Source organism: Petaurus breviceps, unplaced genomic scaffold (assembly GCF_028583685.1).
Source record: "Petaurus breviceps papuanus isolate PSGF00001 unplaced genomic scaffold, PetGlider_PUasm1.0 80, whole genome shotgun sequence".
In the NCBI taxonomy this organism is placed as follows: Eukaryota; Metazoa; Chordata; class Mammalia; order Diprotodontia; family Petauridae; genus Petaurus; species Petaurus breviceps.
The window spans coordinates 19,348,653-19,365,712 of record NW_027186540.1 but is presented as its reverse complement, the minus strand read 5'-3'; the positions used below and the strand labels follow the sequence as shown (position 1 = coordinate 19,365,712).

Below are 17,060 nucleotides of genomic sequence, written 5' to 3'. Positions count from 1 at the left end.
TTTTCTTTCCCAAGTGCTAAAAGCAGTTTTTATTTTACAGTCATCAGCTTGTTTGCAAACATTATTTTGTGTAATAGAATCTCGGCTTCCACTAGAAAATCTTAGAACAGACACTGAAATCAGAAAGGACCAAATTAATAAAAGAAAATGAGTTGGGTGGTTTTTCCTAGCTTCTATGCCATACCAACTTTTAAGCATCTAGTTGCTGATTGAGGGTCTATGGATGTTTGCACTGTGAGAAGTTTACATTTTTTTAATATTAGAAATATCCAAATTATAGTTTTTGTTTGTTTTTTTAATTTTACAGAGCTTTGTATGTATTATGTGGTTGAGAGATATTTAAGCCCTATTGTACCATTCCATTAATACAGAGTTATTCATGTTGGAAAGAGGAATCACAGTAGACACGTTGGGGGTTTGAAGGAAGGCATTGTGAGGTAGCAATTCTATCTCAGACCATTAGCCATGAGTCCTGGGGCAAGTCCCTTAATGTTTATGTACCTTAGGCAACTTTCTAAGAATTATCTCCTGTCAGTTGATGGAGGGAGTTACCAAGCCAGGAGCTCCTTTGGAAAGCATAGACCCTTTGTGAATGCCATCAACAGGGTAAGTAATAAATAATTCACATATATGTTGTGCTTTACAATTTACAAGGCACTTTCTTCACACACATTCTGTAAAACGAGTATGATTATGACTCTTTTATACGTAAGTAAACTAAGACTCCAAATGCTTAAGCAATTTGCATGGGCAAGTCGCATGACTAATAAGTGTCAGAGGCAGTATTTGCTGAACTCTAGTGCTGTGGCTATAAAATTAACATGTACTCTCCAGGTGTAGCAATTTCTCCAGCAGAAAGACTGGATGGAACTAAAGCTAAACCATTGATGGAAATTATGAAACCACTGGGAAGTCCTATAAAAAAAAAAACACTGAGAAAAAATCCAATGTTTTAACGTACTGTATAGCTTTAAATACTTTATTAGTTTACAAACATAAAATGTGTCACTGTGTGATATGATTTAATAATAAAAGAAGAGTAACTAGTTTATTTTAAAAAACATGAAGAAAAAAAGGAGAAACTTCAGAACAACCATATGGTTTATCCTTCATTCCCTCCTCCCCAATTCTCGGGGAATACTAAAAACCTGTTCTTGAAAAAACATATTTTTACCTCAAATATTCTTACTAATCTTTTTTCTTCCAAATTTTGTCTACAGCTGATCAATTCTACCAAAAACTGCCTTAAGGAAAGAATTAGGGAACAGTTTTGACACTATGTATGGAGAAATGAGCCTAATGACCTCTTGACCTCTTATAGTTTTAGAGAAGCAAATGTCTAGTAGAAAATCACAAATAAAAGGAGAAAGATATAAATATAGTATGAAAATTTAAAATAGAAAACAAATAAATATATATAGTGAAAGATAAGGAGGGAGAAAAGAAAGGAGAGAAAGAAAGGGGGGAGGAGAGAAAGACAACCAGAGAGTGAGAGAATGACAGTCATCTTGAAGGAAGAGGCAGAAATATTACAAAATAGTCTACAGTAAAAAAGTGATAAATACATGACTTTTGAGTTAATAATATGAAAATTTACTGAGGACATCTATATTTAAACCTTTTTGAATATCTATGGCTCTAAATTATTTTGCTATCTCTGAATATTCACCAGTTCGAAGTAGGAGATGAACCAGAGTTTAAATAATCAGGGTGAATCCTGCCAAGTAGTAGTAGAAAATCTAGTATATGGACAAATAACTACTACAATATGAGTAATCCATATGGTAGCCATCAAGAATTGCTTAACTCTGGAATTTCTTTCTCTTTACCAGTGTACTCACAAATTATTATGCCATATGTAATGGTAATGGGAATTTGAAGATCTTCTCTACCTCTAATAGGTCAAATGTAATCACATGGAGCCAGTAGTGGGAGGAGTTTACTGAAGGGTGGAACAGAGCCCACAGGAAGCTGGGAGTCAGAGCAGTTACACAGTGGGAGAGAGAGGATAGCAGGCAAGCAGACAGCTAGAATTGTGAGTATTTGTGGGAAAGCTAAAGGATGGTGTGCCTCCCTGCTGTGTTATGGTGTATTAACTTTGCTACTATGATGAATTTGACTTTTTGATGTTGGGATTTGTTTCTCTGGTGTCTGAATAAATGTTTTGCTTCTGTCTTCTATATGGAGAGTCTGTTATATTTTGCAATTCAGAATTGTGCCAGCATATTCGAAGTCACTGTCAGTGGTTCGAATATTGTGTTGATGCTACACCATATTAGCCAAAACTCATGTGAAAACTGAAAAACAATCATAAATTAACTTTTATTTGTAAATAGCCAGTTGAATAGAAATGAATGTGAACTCTTTTAGAGTACTTCCATAGCTAAACACTTGTGACTCATCTTCTACTGTACTCTTCCAAATGGGGATATTTCAAGGTGCTTCACAAATACCACTTTACCAAGCTTAAAAGATTAGAAAAAAACTATTTAAATTTGAAATTACTTTAGCCATATTTAATCTTCTTGAGAAATTAGGATTGCTAATATGCAAGAAGAATTAAATAAGAAACTAGACTATGACCACTCTTTAAGACGAAAAACAATAAGTGCTGGCCCATGAACCACAGAACTAATTTCTAGTGTAGTTTTTGTTATTAGTAGAGCAAGTTCAACATAGTTCAAATTCTAGTAGATTCTCTCTCCAAGACATTTTATAAAGGCTTACTCTAAAGCTACCTTAATATCCCATGCTGTCTAAAAAGAGAAATTTAATTGCAAAAAGGAAGCTATTTATCCCTTAATTTAACTGTCAGTTTCACAGAATTAACTTAGGAGACAACCAGAACCCAATTAAGTATGCAATAAAAGTCATGTCCTATTCAGCAGACAATCACCCTTCTTTGAAAAACCCAAATTTCCACTTATCTGTTATCACATTATGCCCTACCTCTCCATTAACATGCATTTTGGAAGGAAAAAATGGAAGATTTAAGTAATATCAAGAAAACAGAACTATGATGACATTTTTTGTCAAATTTCACAATATGTATGCCACCTATTTCACAGATAGAGTATGATGAATGGTGTGTCTCTATGTGGATTTTAAGAGGGAGTGGGCCTTTGAATATTTCTAGTCTGCCAGCTACTTGTAGGACTGTCCCTACAAAGAAGGGTAGAGTGGGTTCGGTTGACCCAGGGACAGTTTTGATGCTGGAAGATCTCAGAATGGAGCAAATCAAAACCAAAATTAAAACTAATTTCTCATGAGAATGGAGGCCTAATGTTATCTTCCTAATCAGACCTATCTTGTGAAGTAGTGTTGAAAAATGGTGACTTCTGCATTCTCATGATATCCCTAAGGAGCCATTACACAAATATGTTAACAGTCAGGGACTGGCATGTACATTAAGATGTTCATAAAACCAAACACTTTTGTCAGTTGCATTTTTCTAGAATATAAACAGGTTCCCCAAACCAAAAAATAAATGTATAGATACAAACTGGCACAACATAATACTACAGGTGCTTTTAAAATTTAGCATTTCGGGAAGTAGGTTGTATATGTCTTTACACAGCTATATGTGTGTGGCTATTTCTATACAAATATGAGATTATTTACCCATGGTCAATACTTTTTAATAGTGTCTGTTTTTTGCAGTAATGACATTGTGTTACATTGAGCCATTAATTCTTTCCCTCTCCATTGTAACCACAAGAATATTACATATTATATTAGTACAATTTGTGCCCACAACCCCAGTCCCTGTAAGGTCAACAAGTTTATACATAGATTAAGTTAGTTGATCCCTCCTTTTTCTTTTACTATATTTCCCTGTCCTGCATTACATAATTGCAAAAGTGTGATCTATAGATCTCTGTTATTTCTTATTGTTACATAGAGTTCATGTGAGAACTCAACAGTTGTGATATTTTCCCATCTAAAATATTAAATTTGACTATATATTTTATATATTCTTTTTTTAAATTTTTTTTTTGAGCAATCGGGGTTAAGTAACTTGCTCAAGGTTACACAGCCAGTTATTTCTGGGTGTGGTGCTAAGTGTCGGAGCCCGGATTCAATCCCCAGGTCATCCCGACATTGGAGCCGTGCTCTTACTCGCTGAGCCACCTGGCTGCCCCTATTTTATATATTCTTATATAAGTACATATATGCTTACATGTGACAATGTATGCTTATATAAATTTTTTCTTGTTCAGTCATTTCGGTCATGTTCATGACCCTGTTTGGTGTTTTCTTGGCAGAGATAGTGGAATGGTTTGTCATTTCCTTCTCTAGTTCATTTTACAGATGAGGATCTGAGACAAACAGGGTTAAGTGACTTGCCCAGGGTCACACATCTAGGAAGTGCCTGAGGTCACATTTGAACTCTTGAGTCTTCCTAACTTCAGGCATGGTACTCTATCCACTGTGCCACCTAGCTGCCAAGATACTTGTATATAATGTTATACTTATACATCTATCTATTTAATCTAGGCATGGAAAAAGGCTCAATTTCCTATATTTTATTCCCAGATAAGCCTTACTTCTTCTTATCCTAGAGTTATTAGATAATCCACAACCCTAAAGACTAGTTAGGAAATGACAGATCTATAATCTGACCCTACATTTTTGATACACAATGACCTTTCCATTGTACCACAAAGCTTTTCAGCCTCATTCCAATTATGTCTAATTAGGATGCCAGCTACCTTTAGTTGACCTTTTGCTTCATTTTCTTTCTAAAGCACATACTTTACTATCCAAAGTTGTTTGCTTTATGGAAAATGAAAGTAAAAAATAATGAAGATGGGAACAATTAATGGAATTACTTTACATTCTAAACTATAGGGTTCTAGCTACGTAATATGGTATATAGCATGCTGGCATTAGGTATCTACTATCTGAGGGAGAAGCTTAGTATAAACATTGAAAAATTAGGAACCATCTATTAAGGAGTGTAACATATACTTGCTATTCATATCTTTCCCCAGAATCTTCTTTAAGTTTAACTTCTAGAGTTTTGAATTATGAGATAAATAACTTAGACAAGAGAAAAGTCAATAAAATATGTTTGAGGAGTTGATTGTCAATGGACCATAAAATAATTTAATTAGTCTTATAAGGAAAACTAATAATCACCATGATCCAAGTAACTCTTAGATATGATAGTAACTTAAATTTATACACCATTACAAATGATACCAACATATCCAATTATATTACCAAAATGCAGCCTAAGCACTCTTAATACTCCATAATGTCAAGTAGCCAAATCATGTCATTAGGGGAAAAAATTTATGTAAATAAGTGCATCTATATCTGAATTTATACACAAATACATACATAACCACACTTTCATTCATCAATAGTCCTAGCTGATGTACAAACTGAACATAACATGAGGGATCACAGAACAAATCATGGAGATTCTCAGAAAGTCAGGATTACTTCTAAAATGAAAAGGTTTCTTATAATTTGCAAGTCTTTAAAGCAGAGCTATTTCCCTAAGTATGAAATGACCCCATAACAAACAAGTGACCCAGTATTTTCAATAATTACAAATATCATCAGTGCTAGTCTTTTATCTATGCAAAATAGAATTGGCTGATCAAATAAACAAAGCCTACATTCATCGATTACTCAAAACTGATGAAAACTATCCTTAGGTTCATAAAACAGTTGCTTTTTTAATAAAAGCAATACCAATACACTAATAAACTTTTGGAAATACAATAATATACACAGAGAAAAATATTTTTTCTGAATTTTGATTCCAATTCATAATGCAGAGTTAATCAGAAATATGCACTTTTATTTAAACATTTAATTTAGTAAGAAATCAAGTTGATATATGAAAAAGAGTAATGTCTATTTTATTTCTGTAACTAAAAGTATAATATTTTTTGAGAAAAAAAGATTTCTTTCAAATATTTCCAATTTCATTTCTATCTCATCATTTTTTGGGGTTATAATTCCAAAAGTCTGGCCTTATATTATTTTTGGCTGGTATTTTCTCATTTATAAGTTGCCAAGTAAACATTTTAAAGACACAGTTATTACTATTGCTGACTCTTAATCTACTGGTAGGTAAAGTACTATACCTTTAAGAATAAATCAAATCCTATTCATAATCCAAACACATGCTGGTTCTCCACACACACCATATCTCATTCCGATTCAAAGATCAGAGTCCCCAGAGAGACATACTGCAAACAAAAGTCCTTCGTGGTAGGTGGAGAAGTCAGTCCAGGAGTCAAACACAACCAACAGAGAGCACCCGGGTGTGATATTCAGCACAGTATCATCAGAGAGAAAAAGCCCAACCACATGGCATCCTTGAAATGCCGAGTTTCTTATCTATCTCCCAACAGTAACTACAGGATCTCCCTCCTGAGGTAGAGTGTGCTTTTAATAATGACAAAAATTTAAAAATTCTTTCCGGAAACAGCAGAAAAACTTAATAACCTACCATTTTCTTTGCACTCTTCTGGAGGTTTAGCCTTTTTCGCAAGTCGTGGATCCAGCCATGATGTTGTCTTTGTGTTATGGCTGAAAAGAAAAGAGATCACTCTGAACAGACACATACTGAAAGGAATCAAGTTTATTCCTTTAAAAAAAAAGGTTAGTCCAAAAAAATTGCAATCGATACACTTAATTTGCTTACTGGTTCTAAGTAGCCCAGAAGGAGGTGTAAGAGTAATTGTGCAAGGCAGCTGTAAATTTGGCAACCTCAGCTCCCTGTCCTCAAAGCAGCTATTTTTATTAAAATCAACTAGAATGTTGCCAAGTTAACCTCATTGAAAATGCAGAACTCATCCAGAGCAAAAGGAATTTATTACAAATACAGGGTTCTCCAGTTGGAAGCGCACAGTTTGCATACTCTGATACTGTTTTCTGAGTTTTGCAAAAGAATTATTTTAATCGCAAACCTGCTCTTTTCATAAATACTTATTTTTTACCCTTTAACAGCAGTGCTGGCAAAAGCATAGCAAAAATGATGTAAATTAGAGCGTGTTCTTATGAATTGGGCTTTCTCTCCCATAATGATTAATAGCAATTTCATTAACCAACCTTTAGCTATTTTTCTTCTAAATATTTCTAAAACCGGGATAAGTAAGAGATATTATTTGAATAGAAATGTTTTTATTTGGTTATTCCTAGGAATTACTCAGGAATTAACAATGCAATATCCTCTAAATTTACAGAAGCTGCCTTCAGGAAAGTAGTTTGCCAATTAAAAAAATGTTGACAAAAATGCCTAGAGCTTCTAATTGAAATTTTTAAAATCTTCACTTCTTATAGACCATTTCTGAAAGAAACTATACATTATCATTCAAAGATAAAACATAAGCCAAACACCCATGAAATTTCAAAGCTTTGTCACTTTGTTACCTGTTCTTAGTTTTATGATGACTTTTATCCCTTTGACTGCACAAGCAGAGAATGTAGTATTTGTGACTTGCAAACTTGGGCAAGTCCCATACTTTCTCTGGACCTCAGTTTTCTTATCTACAAAATAAGGGGTCTGTATTACATGCCCTCCAAGGTCTCTACTAATTTTAGATACTCTAGGACCACCAACAGGTCTAGGTGCATTCTTACTTGGTTGCTCCCTATGGCTTTCTCAATCTCCAACACAGACTTCAAAGAAATCAATACAAGTTCATGAAGAAAAAATTATAGACCCATATTTTAACTAAGGGGCTGGCAAACTAAAGCCTGAAGGTCAAATATCACCTGTTACATGATTTTTGTATGGCCTATGGAGTTAGAATGGTTTTTATACCACAGTTTGTCAATCCTTGTGTCTAGCTGGTGGGGGTAGAAGAAAGACCCACCACACCTAAAAGCTGATGGTAGTTGGTAAGGCAGAAAGTTCTCAATCCTCCTGCAAAAACTGTGAAATAGGGGTGGCTAGGTGGCGTAGTGAATAGAGCACCAGTCCTGGAGTTAGGAGGACCTGAGTTCAAATTTGACCCCAGACACTTAACACTTACTAGTCGTGTGACCTTGGGCAAGTCACTTAACCCCGATTGCTCTGCCCTCCCCCCTTCAAAAAAAGGCATCCCCCCAAAAAACTGTGAAGTAAACTAGTCACTATTCAGGACTGGAAATCACATTTTTTCCCTTTGGAATCTTCCCTTCTGGTATCATACCCGTTGCTCAAATATGAGGTCATGCACTAGAGTGAGAGTCAGATAGTCTGGGTTTGAATCCTGGCTCTGGTACTTAAAGGTGACCTTGAGAATGTCATTTCATCGCTTCGAGTTCTTCTTTCATGATATATAAAATAATGACTTTATATTAGATGATGTCTAAGGTCCTTTATCACCCCAAATAGAGATAGGAAGTTCTCCTTTATGGGATTATTCAAACAGAGATTGGATGACTGCTTGCCAGAGATGTTGCAGAAGGGGTTGCTGTTCAGGCAGAAGCTAGACTAGAGGGCCCCTGTGGTTCTTTGTACCTTTAAGATTCAATAATTTTCTAAATCCTTTGATCCATTATGAGACATGAAGTCCTACCAGGAAATGGACATTTTAAATGGTCTTCTTCTAAAAGTTATGATTCTTATCTTAATGAGGAAAATTTCAAAGCTGAAATGAGGGGAAGGTAGCGGCATGGTAAGCCAGTGGGGAAGATGTTTGGGGGCTTCCATTATCTCTAAATCCCCCTCTCCTATTGTAGAGGACACCAAATCTAACTTTGCATCGACCCTCCTTGATTCCAAAGCTAAAGGAGAACAGAAGCAAACTCCATGTGACCTTTGCAGTCATTCACTAATTACCACTTAGTTATGTGGCTGTGGCCACATCCCTTCTATTTTCTGGGGCTCAGTTTCATCATTTAGCAGAAAGTATGGTCTACTTCCTGCCTCCACAGACTGGTCAAATCAAGTCAACAAATAATTATTAAGTACCTACTATATTTCACAGGATGATATCTTAATGGGGTTTGCAGAGCAAAACAGAAGGGAATACTCAAGTTCTTTAGCTGAAGGATATATTATTCACTGCTGCTGGAGAAGCCCTCCTTATTTCTTATCCTGTACATGCAGTGACAGGAGTTATATTTTAAACTTTTTCCTTCACCTTACAGAAATCAGAAATTGATTGCTTCTCACAACTTTTTTGGAAGACTGAATCGCTTTAAATAGCAATGTAGAAGAAAGTTTCTTAGAATGCTTCCCCTAGCCAACAAACCAAAAAAGTATTAATTAAGCACGTGTGTGTTTGTGTGTGTGTATGAGTGTGTGAGTGTGTGAGTGTGTGTGTGTGTGAAGCACTTTGCCAGGCACCAGGGATATAAAGTCAATCAGTCAATCAATAAAGATTTATTGCCCCCTATGTTCTGGATACTATGCTAAGTGCTGGGAAAACAAGGAAGGTAAAGAACAAAAATGAAACAGTCTTTGTCCTCAACTATCTTACAATATATTGTAATCAGTATTTATTTATCCATCTAGCTTTAAAAGGACAGCTATAAGAGAGACTCTTGCATTCCAATCCGACCTGTCTGTCCAATCTTGCTTATGTCTACAAAGCTTTTGATGCTGAAGAAAAAAAAGACAAGACACATGTTTAAAACACCAGTTCAACCCCAACTTCCTTGTTTGTCCCTAACATAAATAATGAAATGGCTTTATTTTCTCATCTACTTCATTATTCTGGGCACAACAATTAGAAACAAAGTACTTTTTGTATAGTATATACAAATTAAAATTTCAGTCTAGAGATCCATTTAAGCCAGAAGCACTTAACAAGAGGGAGGCCAATTTTTTTTTCTCACCTAAACTAGTTTCTTCCTTCATTCTTCCCTTCACTTCACTAGAGAGTACCTTCTAAGCATCTCAGATGAATGTAAATGCAAATTCAGTATTAACAGACTATTACTGACCCTCCACAGGGTGTTAAATTAACAGTTTTTTTTTTTGTGTGTGGCACCTTCATTGTGCTAAAATATTGGACACTTTACTACAGAAGTACACATTTCTAGCTTTTACAGGTTTGTAGGAGACAATTAATTTTAGTGGCTTTTTGGGAGGAGCTATAATTAGAAATCTGTCAGTTTAATACAGTTTGAAAGATTAGCACAGCTTCTTTAGATGATCTTCTGAACCATTTCTGAAAGGGGAAATTTACCACCTATAGTAACTGTCATAAGCAATTCTTACATAGAAGTCATAGAAGACCATTTCTCAATTGTGGTTCTCACCAGCCTTGTAATTTGCATGTTCCTGCAAGAAACATTACAAAGGAGATATTTATAATGTGGTTGGGATACAGTAGAATTAGTTTGTCTTTATCTTCTTTGAAAACAACCACCACCAGCACCACCTTTTAGAAATCCAACAACTCAGTTTAAGAAGGACTATATTAAAATGTAGGCAGGGAACATTCATAGAGTTTGATCAATTTGGTTAGAGCATATTGTCCTCCCTCCTTTCAGGAAGGGACAGATTTCTTCCATTTGCATTGCTTGTATATAGCCCCAGATGCATGACATAAATTTTCCACAACTAACCAAGTTGCGTGGGATGTTTATAAGTGACAGGAAAATAAGAGGCTAAGGTTATAATCTTGTATTCCAATTTCAGCTCCTGAAGCAGCAATACAAACACAATTTCTATAGTCTGAATATACAAAGCAGCTATTTTCTTATTCCAGGTGGGAAATGGAAGAATACTTTCCAAGAATTTTGGAATACAATTAGCACCAATGATATCATAATAAAGCACACGAGTTCCTTTTCAAATGAAAATTATATAGAGGATAGTTTCAGGGGAGAGAATATGGTCCAGTAGAAAGAGCACTAGATCCTCAGTGGATATATGATCAAAGGACATGAAGAACTTTCAAAGGAAGAAATTCAAACTGTCAACAATGAAATAATAAGAAAATCTTGAAATCACGAATAAGGGGAATAAGAATAAGATTGAAACTTCATACATAGTAAACTGGTAAAGATGGAAAAAAAGTTAATATTGGAGGTCCTAGGGGGAAGACAGGGAAACTAATATATAGATAGAAGAGCTATAGATTGTTCTAAACATTAAAAAAATTGGTTAAAGAATTTTGGAATTATTAAAGAAAAGTCACAGACATGTATATAAGTTTTGGCCCAGTAATCACAGTCCTCAGCAAACACTGCAATGAGGTCAACAAGAGAAAGTTCAATATATACCAAAATCGTCATAGCAGTCATGGTAAAAAAAATGTAATGAACTATTTGTAACAAAGTAGGTACCCACTGAATACTGAATGTCTGAACCAATTGTCATATATAAGTTCAGTGGAATACACTATGCCATAAGAAAAGAAAAAAGGTGAATATAAGGAACCTTGAAAGAACTAACAAGGGGAATTTATCCTGTAAAATAAAAATATCCAATTTATCTTGTAAAATACATCAGTATGAAGACCTTCTGGTATGGGGAGACTCATATGTACTGATGTCTAATAAAGCAGGACAAGAAAAATAATATTCAGAGTGACTACAAAATGTAAGAGAAATCAACACTTGAAGATACCTGCTTAATTGTAATGAACAATTTCAGAATCAGAAAGAAAATGATGAATACATTTCCCTTTCCTTGGTAGAAAGGTGGATGACAGCAGGTGTAGACTACTTTATATATTGTCAAAGTTAGTCACTTTCATAGTTGCTTTTGCTTAACTATTTTTCTTTGCTACAAGGTGGGTCTGATGGCAGTCTAGAAGGTATACAGGAAAAGGTCCAAAATACTTGTGTTGGTGACCAGGTATACTCACTTTTCCTTAGTAATTTAAGTTTTAAAATCAGAATTTCAGGTCTTTCCCTCCTTTTACTTGGTCATATTTTTTGCAAAATATTCTACGTGGTACCAATTATGTTTGCTGTTTAGACAATAGTATTTACATCAATAAATTTTTAAAACATGAAACCATATAAAATTTACCAATTAATTGATAATTATAATTTTACATTTAAATACTAAATTAAATTCATGCATATGTAAAGTTATATGTGTTCTCACATTCATAATTCAATTCAATATGAACTTATTTTGTATTAGTGTAAAGAGGGCATGAAAAAATACATGGAGCTAAAATCACTTTAAATAATTATTTTATCCTGATAAACTAGGATCAAGGTTTAAATTATTTTCAAGCTATAAAAATACTTTATTAAAATTGGTAAAATACTTTGTTTAATATGAAGACTTTGCAAATCACATGTATTTTCAGGCATAAACTTCCTTTCTTTTCCTCTTCTACATTCCTTTTAATGGAACACAAAACAATACACTGTTTCCATTATTGCAGGAATACTTGTAAACTATTTAATCCATTGCAGTTTTGTTAATGAGAGTGTTCATTCATTACTTTTACAAACATTCGTTATGATGTACTAAGATATAAAATTAATTGTATTAGTCACTGATTAAACATAATATTTATGCATGTATACATATGCATAAATATGTTTATGTGTTTATCTGTTTGTATATTTTATATATGTAATATATATGGAGAAAAGGGGGGAGAGGGAGGAGAGAAAGAGAGAAAGGCAGAGAAAAACAAAGATGCAGAGAAAGTCATTAGATCTCAGCTAAACCTAATCATCCTCAGAACATGTGTAGATAAACTGGGAAGGAGAATATATGTATGTGTATGTGTGTGTGTATTTATGTATCAAGACAGATAGATATGGTCTTTTGTAATTTGGTTTTACTTGGAAAATAAGACTAGTCTTATGAAGAGAGATAATTCATAAGTTATATGAAAAATGTCTGAAAACATTTGTTTTAATCATTTAATTCTCTGATACTATAGGTAAATTAAATTTCTTCCATGCTAAAAACCCTACAAGAATAGACTGAAATAAGATTGACCTCAAAAACCTTATATTAGATAAAACATTATCATTTGCACGTGGGATACACAAGTCCTTTCAGACTCTATTGCAGCATTAATTGAAATATTTTCTCAAAAGGTTTAAGTGTTTGTATCAAAATGATAATTTGGAGCTTAGAGACAAATAGTAAAAAAAGAATTTTTTTTCTGCCTTTATTTTAATGATCATAAAGTGGTTGCTATTGATTAGACCTTAAGATACGGGCATTAAAACACTTGGGTAGTTATTTTATACATACAAGAACACATGTTCTTCTTAGCCACATGAGATAATAACATTCAAACAATACCTTTTTGTCCCTTTCAGTTTTCACAACTACCTGAAGAGAGAACAATTATGAATTCAAATACATGCAATCAATCAATTGTCAGTAATGAAGCTTTCTGTAAAATTGTACACAATTTGTTTACTCAAATATTTTCAATCAATACTTGTTACTGCTATTACTAATATGTGTATGTATGCTGTATGCTATACATATATGCATATTTTAAAATTCGACAGTATGAAGACCTCTTAGTATGTAAACCCCACCCATAGATGTATATGTAATTCTTTGGCAATTTCCTGTCATAGAGAATTGCCTATTAAACTGAAAATTAAGTGATTTGTCCACAGTCACAAGGACAGTATGAGTCAGAGGCAAGACTCAAGCATGTGTTTTCCTAACTCCAAGGTCAACCATCAGCCCCTTGTATTATGCTTCTTCCCCCATTATCACTTCTACCAACAGCTGACATTCACATGACATGTAACAGTTTTTAAAGCATGTACATTATCTTGTTTGACCATCTCATTATCCTATTCAAAAAACTTCAGTGGCTCCCTACTTTTACCTCCAGAATCAAATATAAAATCCTCTATTTAACTATTAATAATCTTATACATATATGTGATATAAATATATATTTTATATTATATATATATATATAATCTTTAATTATCCATCACCTTCCTAGTTTTCCAGTCTTCTTAAACCTCAGTTATCCTTCCCAGTCTTTCTCTTCCTCTCACCCTACATTTTTTTATTGTTGTTCAGTCAGTATAGTTATGGTAGACTCTTCATGACCTTATTTGGGGTTTTCCTGGAAAAGATGCTTCAGTGGTTTGCTATTTCCTTCTCCAGCTCATTCTACAGATGAGGAAACTAAGGCAAACATGACTAAGTTAAACCAGGCTTCTTGCTGTTCCTAGAATAAGTCATCTGCCTGCCAACTCCAGGATTCTTTACTGCTTGTTTCCCAAGCCTGGAAGGTTTTCCATCCTAATCTTCACCTTCTGGGCCTCCCTAGATGCCTTCAAATGTTAGCAAAAGTCATATCTATTGCAGAAATTATTTACCTATTCATCTTAATGCCAGTATCTTCCCTCTGCTGATAACTTCCAATTTCTCCTGTACCTATCCTGTTTGTACTTAGTTTGAATTCTGTTTTCCCCAGGAGATTGTTAGCTCCTTGAAAGCAGAGACTATCAAATTTTTGTTTTTGTTTGTTTTTTTTTTTGTTTCCAAGTACTTAGCACAATGCCTGGCTCTGTAGTACATTCTTCAGTAAAGGAGAAGTGATGGACCGACTGATGCTCCTAACACATCCTCTGAGGTAGATATTATTGATATCATTAGACTCATCTCACCTCAGATGCTGAAGCTTATCCTTTCCTTAACAAGTGGAGAAAAATGCCAACTCCACACCATGCCAACAGAGAATATAAACAAAATGAGGGGCAGTATGTCATCAGACTTGAAATTAACACTGGGTCTTGTCACTTATAAACTCTGTGAATGCTTTGAATCAGCCTTTTCACATATCTATATTCTCCTCTTTGAAAAAAAAAAGGTGTGAGACACCTATAAGATTGGCTAACATGATAGAAAAAAGAACGACAAATGTTGGAGGATATGTGGTATAATTGGGACAATAATGGACTCTTGGTGGGGTTGTGTACTAATGCAAACATTCTGGAGAACAATTTGGAACTAAGCCCAAAGGGCAATAAAACTCTGAAAACCATTTGACCAACCAATGCCATATCACTACTGTGCCATTAGTCCAAAGACATAAAATAGGAAATGAACCTATATGTTCAAAAATATTTTTAGTAGCTCTTTTTGTGGTGGCAAAAATTGGAAATGGAAGGGATGCCCATCAATTGAGGAATGGAAGGACAAGTTGTGGTATATGATTGTGATAGAATGCTATTGTGCTGTAAGAAATGATGAACAGGATGATTTCAGAAAAACCTGGAGAAGACTTACATGAATGGATGCAAAATGGAGTGAGCAGAACCAGGAGAATACTCCACAGTAACAGCAATACTATATAATAACCAATTGTAAATGACTTTGCTATCCTCAACAACACAATGACCTAAGACAATTTTTAGGTACCTCTAATGAAAAATGCCATCCACCTCCAGAGAAAGATCTGCTGAAATCTGAATGCAGATGGAAGCATACTATTTTTTAAACTTTCTTTATTTTTATTTTTTGGTCTAGGTTTTCTTTTACAATATGACCAATAGTGGAATGCGTTTTGCATGCCTGCAGATGTATAAGGTTTATCAAATGACTTGCCTTCTCAATGACAGGGGAGGTGAGAGAGAAACTGGAACTCCAAATTATAAAAAAAAAACAAAGGTTAAAACTGTTTTTACATATAATTGAGAAAAATAAAAAATTAAAATTAAAACATGTGAGTTTAAATGATCTTTCAAGTCTATTCCTAGCTCCCAAATGAGCAGTTTTTAGTTCACCAAACAATGAAAACAAACTAAGGAGAAAATTAGCCTACAGACCACTGGCCATAAGATGAAGCTAAGTCAGATAATTCTGTGAATATCTACAGTTAAACCCAGAAGAGAACAGTAAGCCCATGATGGAATAGTTCTACTAGAGTTTTATGATAATCTGTTTTCAAAGATAGCAATCACAGAGCTGCCACATCTGAACTTTATCAATTTATGACCTGTTTATACTTTGGGAGGAAATAGCAATGAGAGTCCTTGTAGTGGAGAAGAAAAACTGAGCCAGACCAATGAGCATACAAGGAAAAAAAATTATGCTAGAAGTGACAGAATTTTAAAAGGCTTTTCAAAAAGCCTTTTCCAGGATATCTCAACTTAAAGGGAAAGGGACATGGCTTTCCAAAGAACAATAAAGATCAAAGACTATCTATCCATTAAATATATGACATTTATATATTGCTTTAAGTTTTGAAAAGCTCTCTCTATATATGTATATATACACACAGAGAGATATATATGTACACACATATAATGTGTATATACATACTTGCAAACATGCATACATAAATATCTTATTTGATCTCAACAATCACCCATGAAGTGTATGCTATTATCACTCTCATTTTACAGATGAAGAAACTAAGTCACAGAAAGGTCAAATGACTTGTCTAAGCATAAACAGTTAGTAGGTGCCAATGGCAGGATTCAAATTCAGGTATCCCTGACTCCAACTCTGGTGCTTTGCTCAGTATATCACACTGATAATACCTGAGAAGACCTCAGCAATATTGGCCTAAATACTCCATTTGTCATTTCTATAATATTCTTAAGAGAATAAGCTATGCAACAAGACAGGTATATTTGATGAAAACCTACCTAAGGATATTTTTGCAATAGTTCATACCTTTATGATCACACACCTGAGTTATAAGAGTAGTGTACAAAATAGGTACTGAGGTGTTGTTTATTGATTTCAATATCCATCTGATGTGATAGAACAAAATTCAGCCTTGAAGGCACTTCAATAAGGTATATATGCCATGCAAACATTAAAATTAGATTAGACATTAATAAATACAACCACACACATTTGAAAACCCAAGTACATGGAAAATGATGACATGCAATTGTATAGAGTAATAGAGTAAACAGAGACAAAAGAGAAAATACCAAAAGGAATATGTGATGAGATAATTAAAGAGAGAGAGTACAACAAAGGACAGCTGAGAAGGAAAAAAAGAAGTAGTATTCAGATAGTGTTTTAAGGTTTATAAAGCACTTTATTTGCTATTTTATTTTATCTGTATGGCAATCCTGGGAGGTAGGTTCATTATGCAAATGAGGAAACTGAGGCTGAAAGAGATTCAGTGACACCAAGGTCACATAGCTAAGGAAATATCTGAGGCAGGATTCGAACT

General features: G+C 34.2%; 1 protein-coding gene across 1 annotated transcript in view; it reads right to left on the bottom strand.

Moving 5' to 3' along the window:
• Positions 1-17,060, bottom strand: part of LOC138176033 (membrane-associated guanylate kinase, WW and PDZ domain-containing protein 2-like) — a 1,726,709-nt gene that overhangs the window by 577,244 nt on the left and 1,132,405 nt on the right. Inside the window, exon 6 of the mRNA XM_069106765.1 lies at positions 6,473-6,552. Coding sequence (XP_068962866.1) covers positions 6,473-6,552 — 80 coding nt within the window. The remainder of the gene's footprint in view (positions 1-6,472; positions 6,553-17,060) is intronic.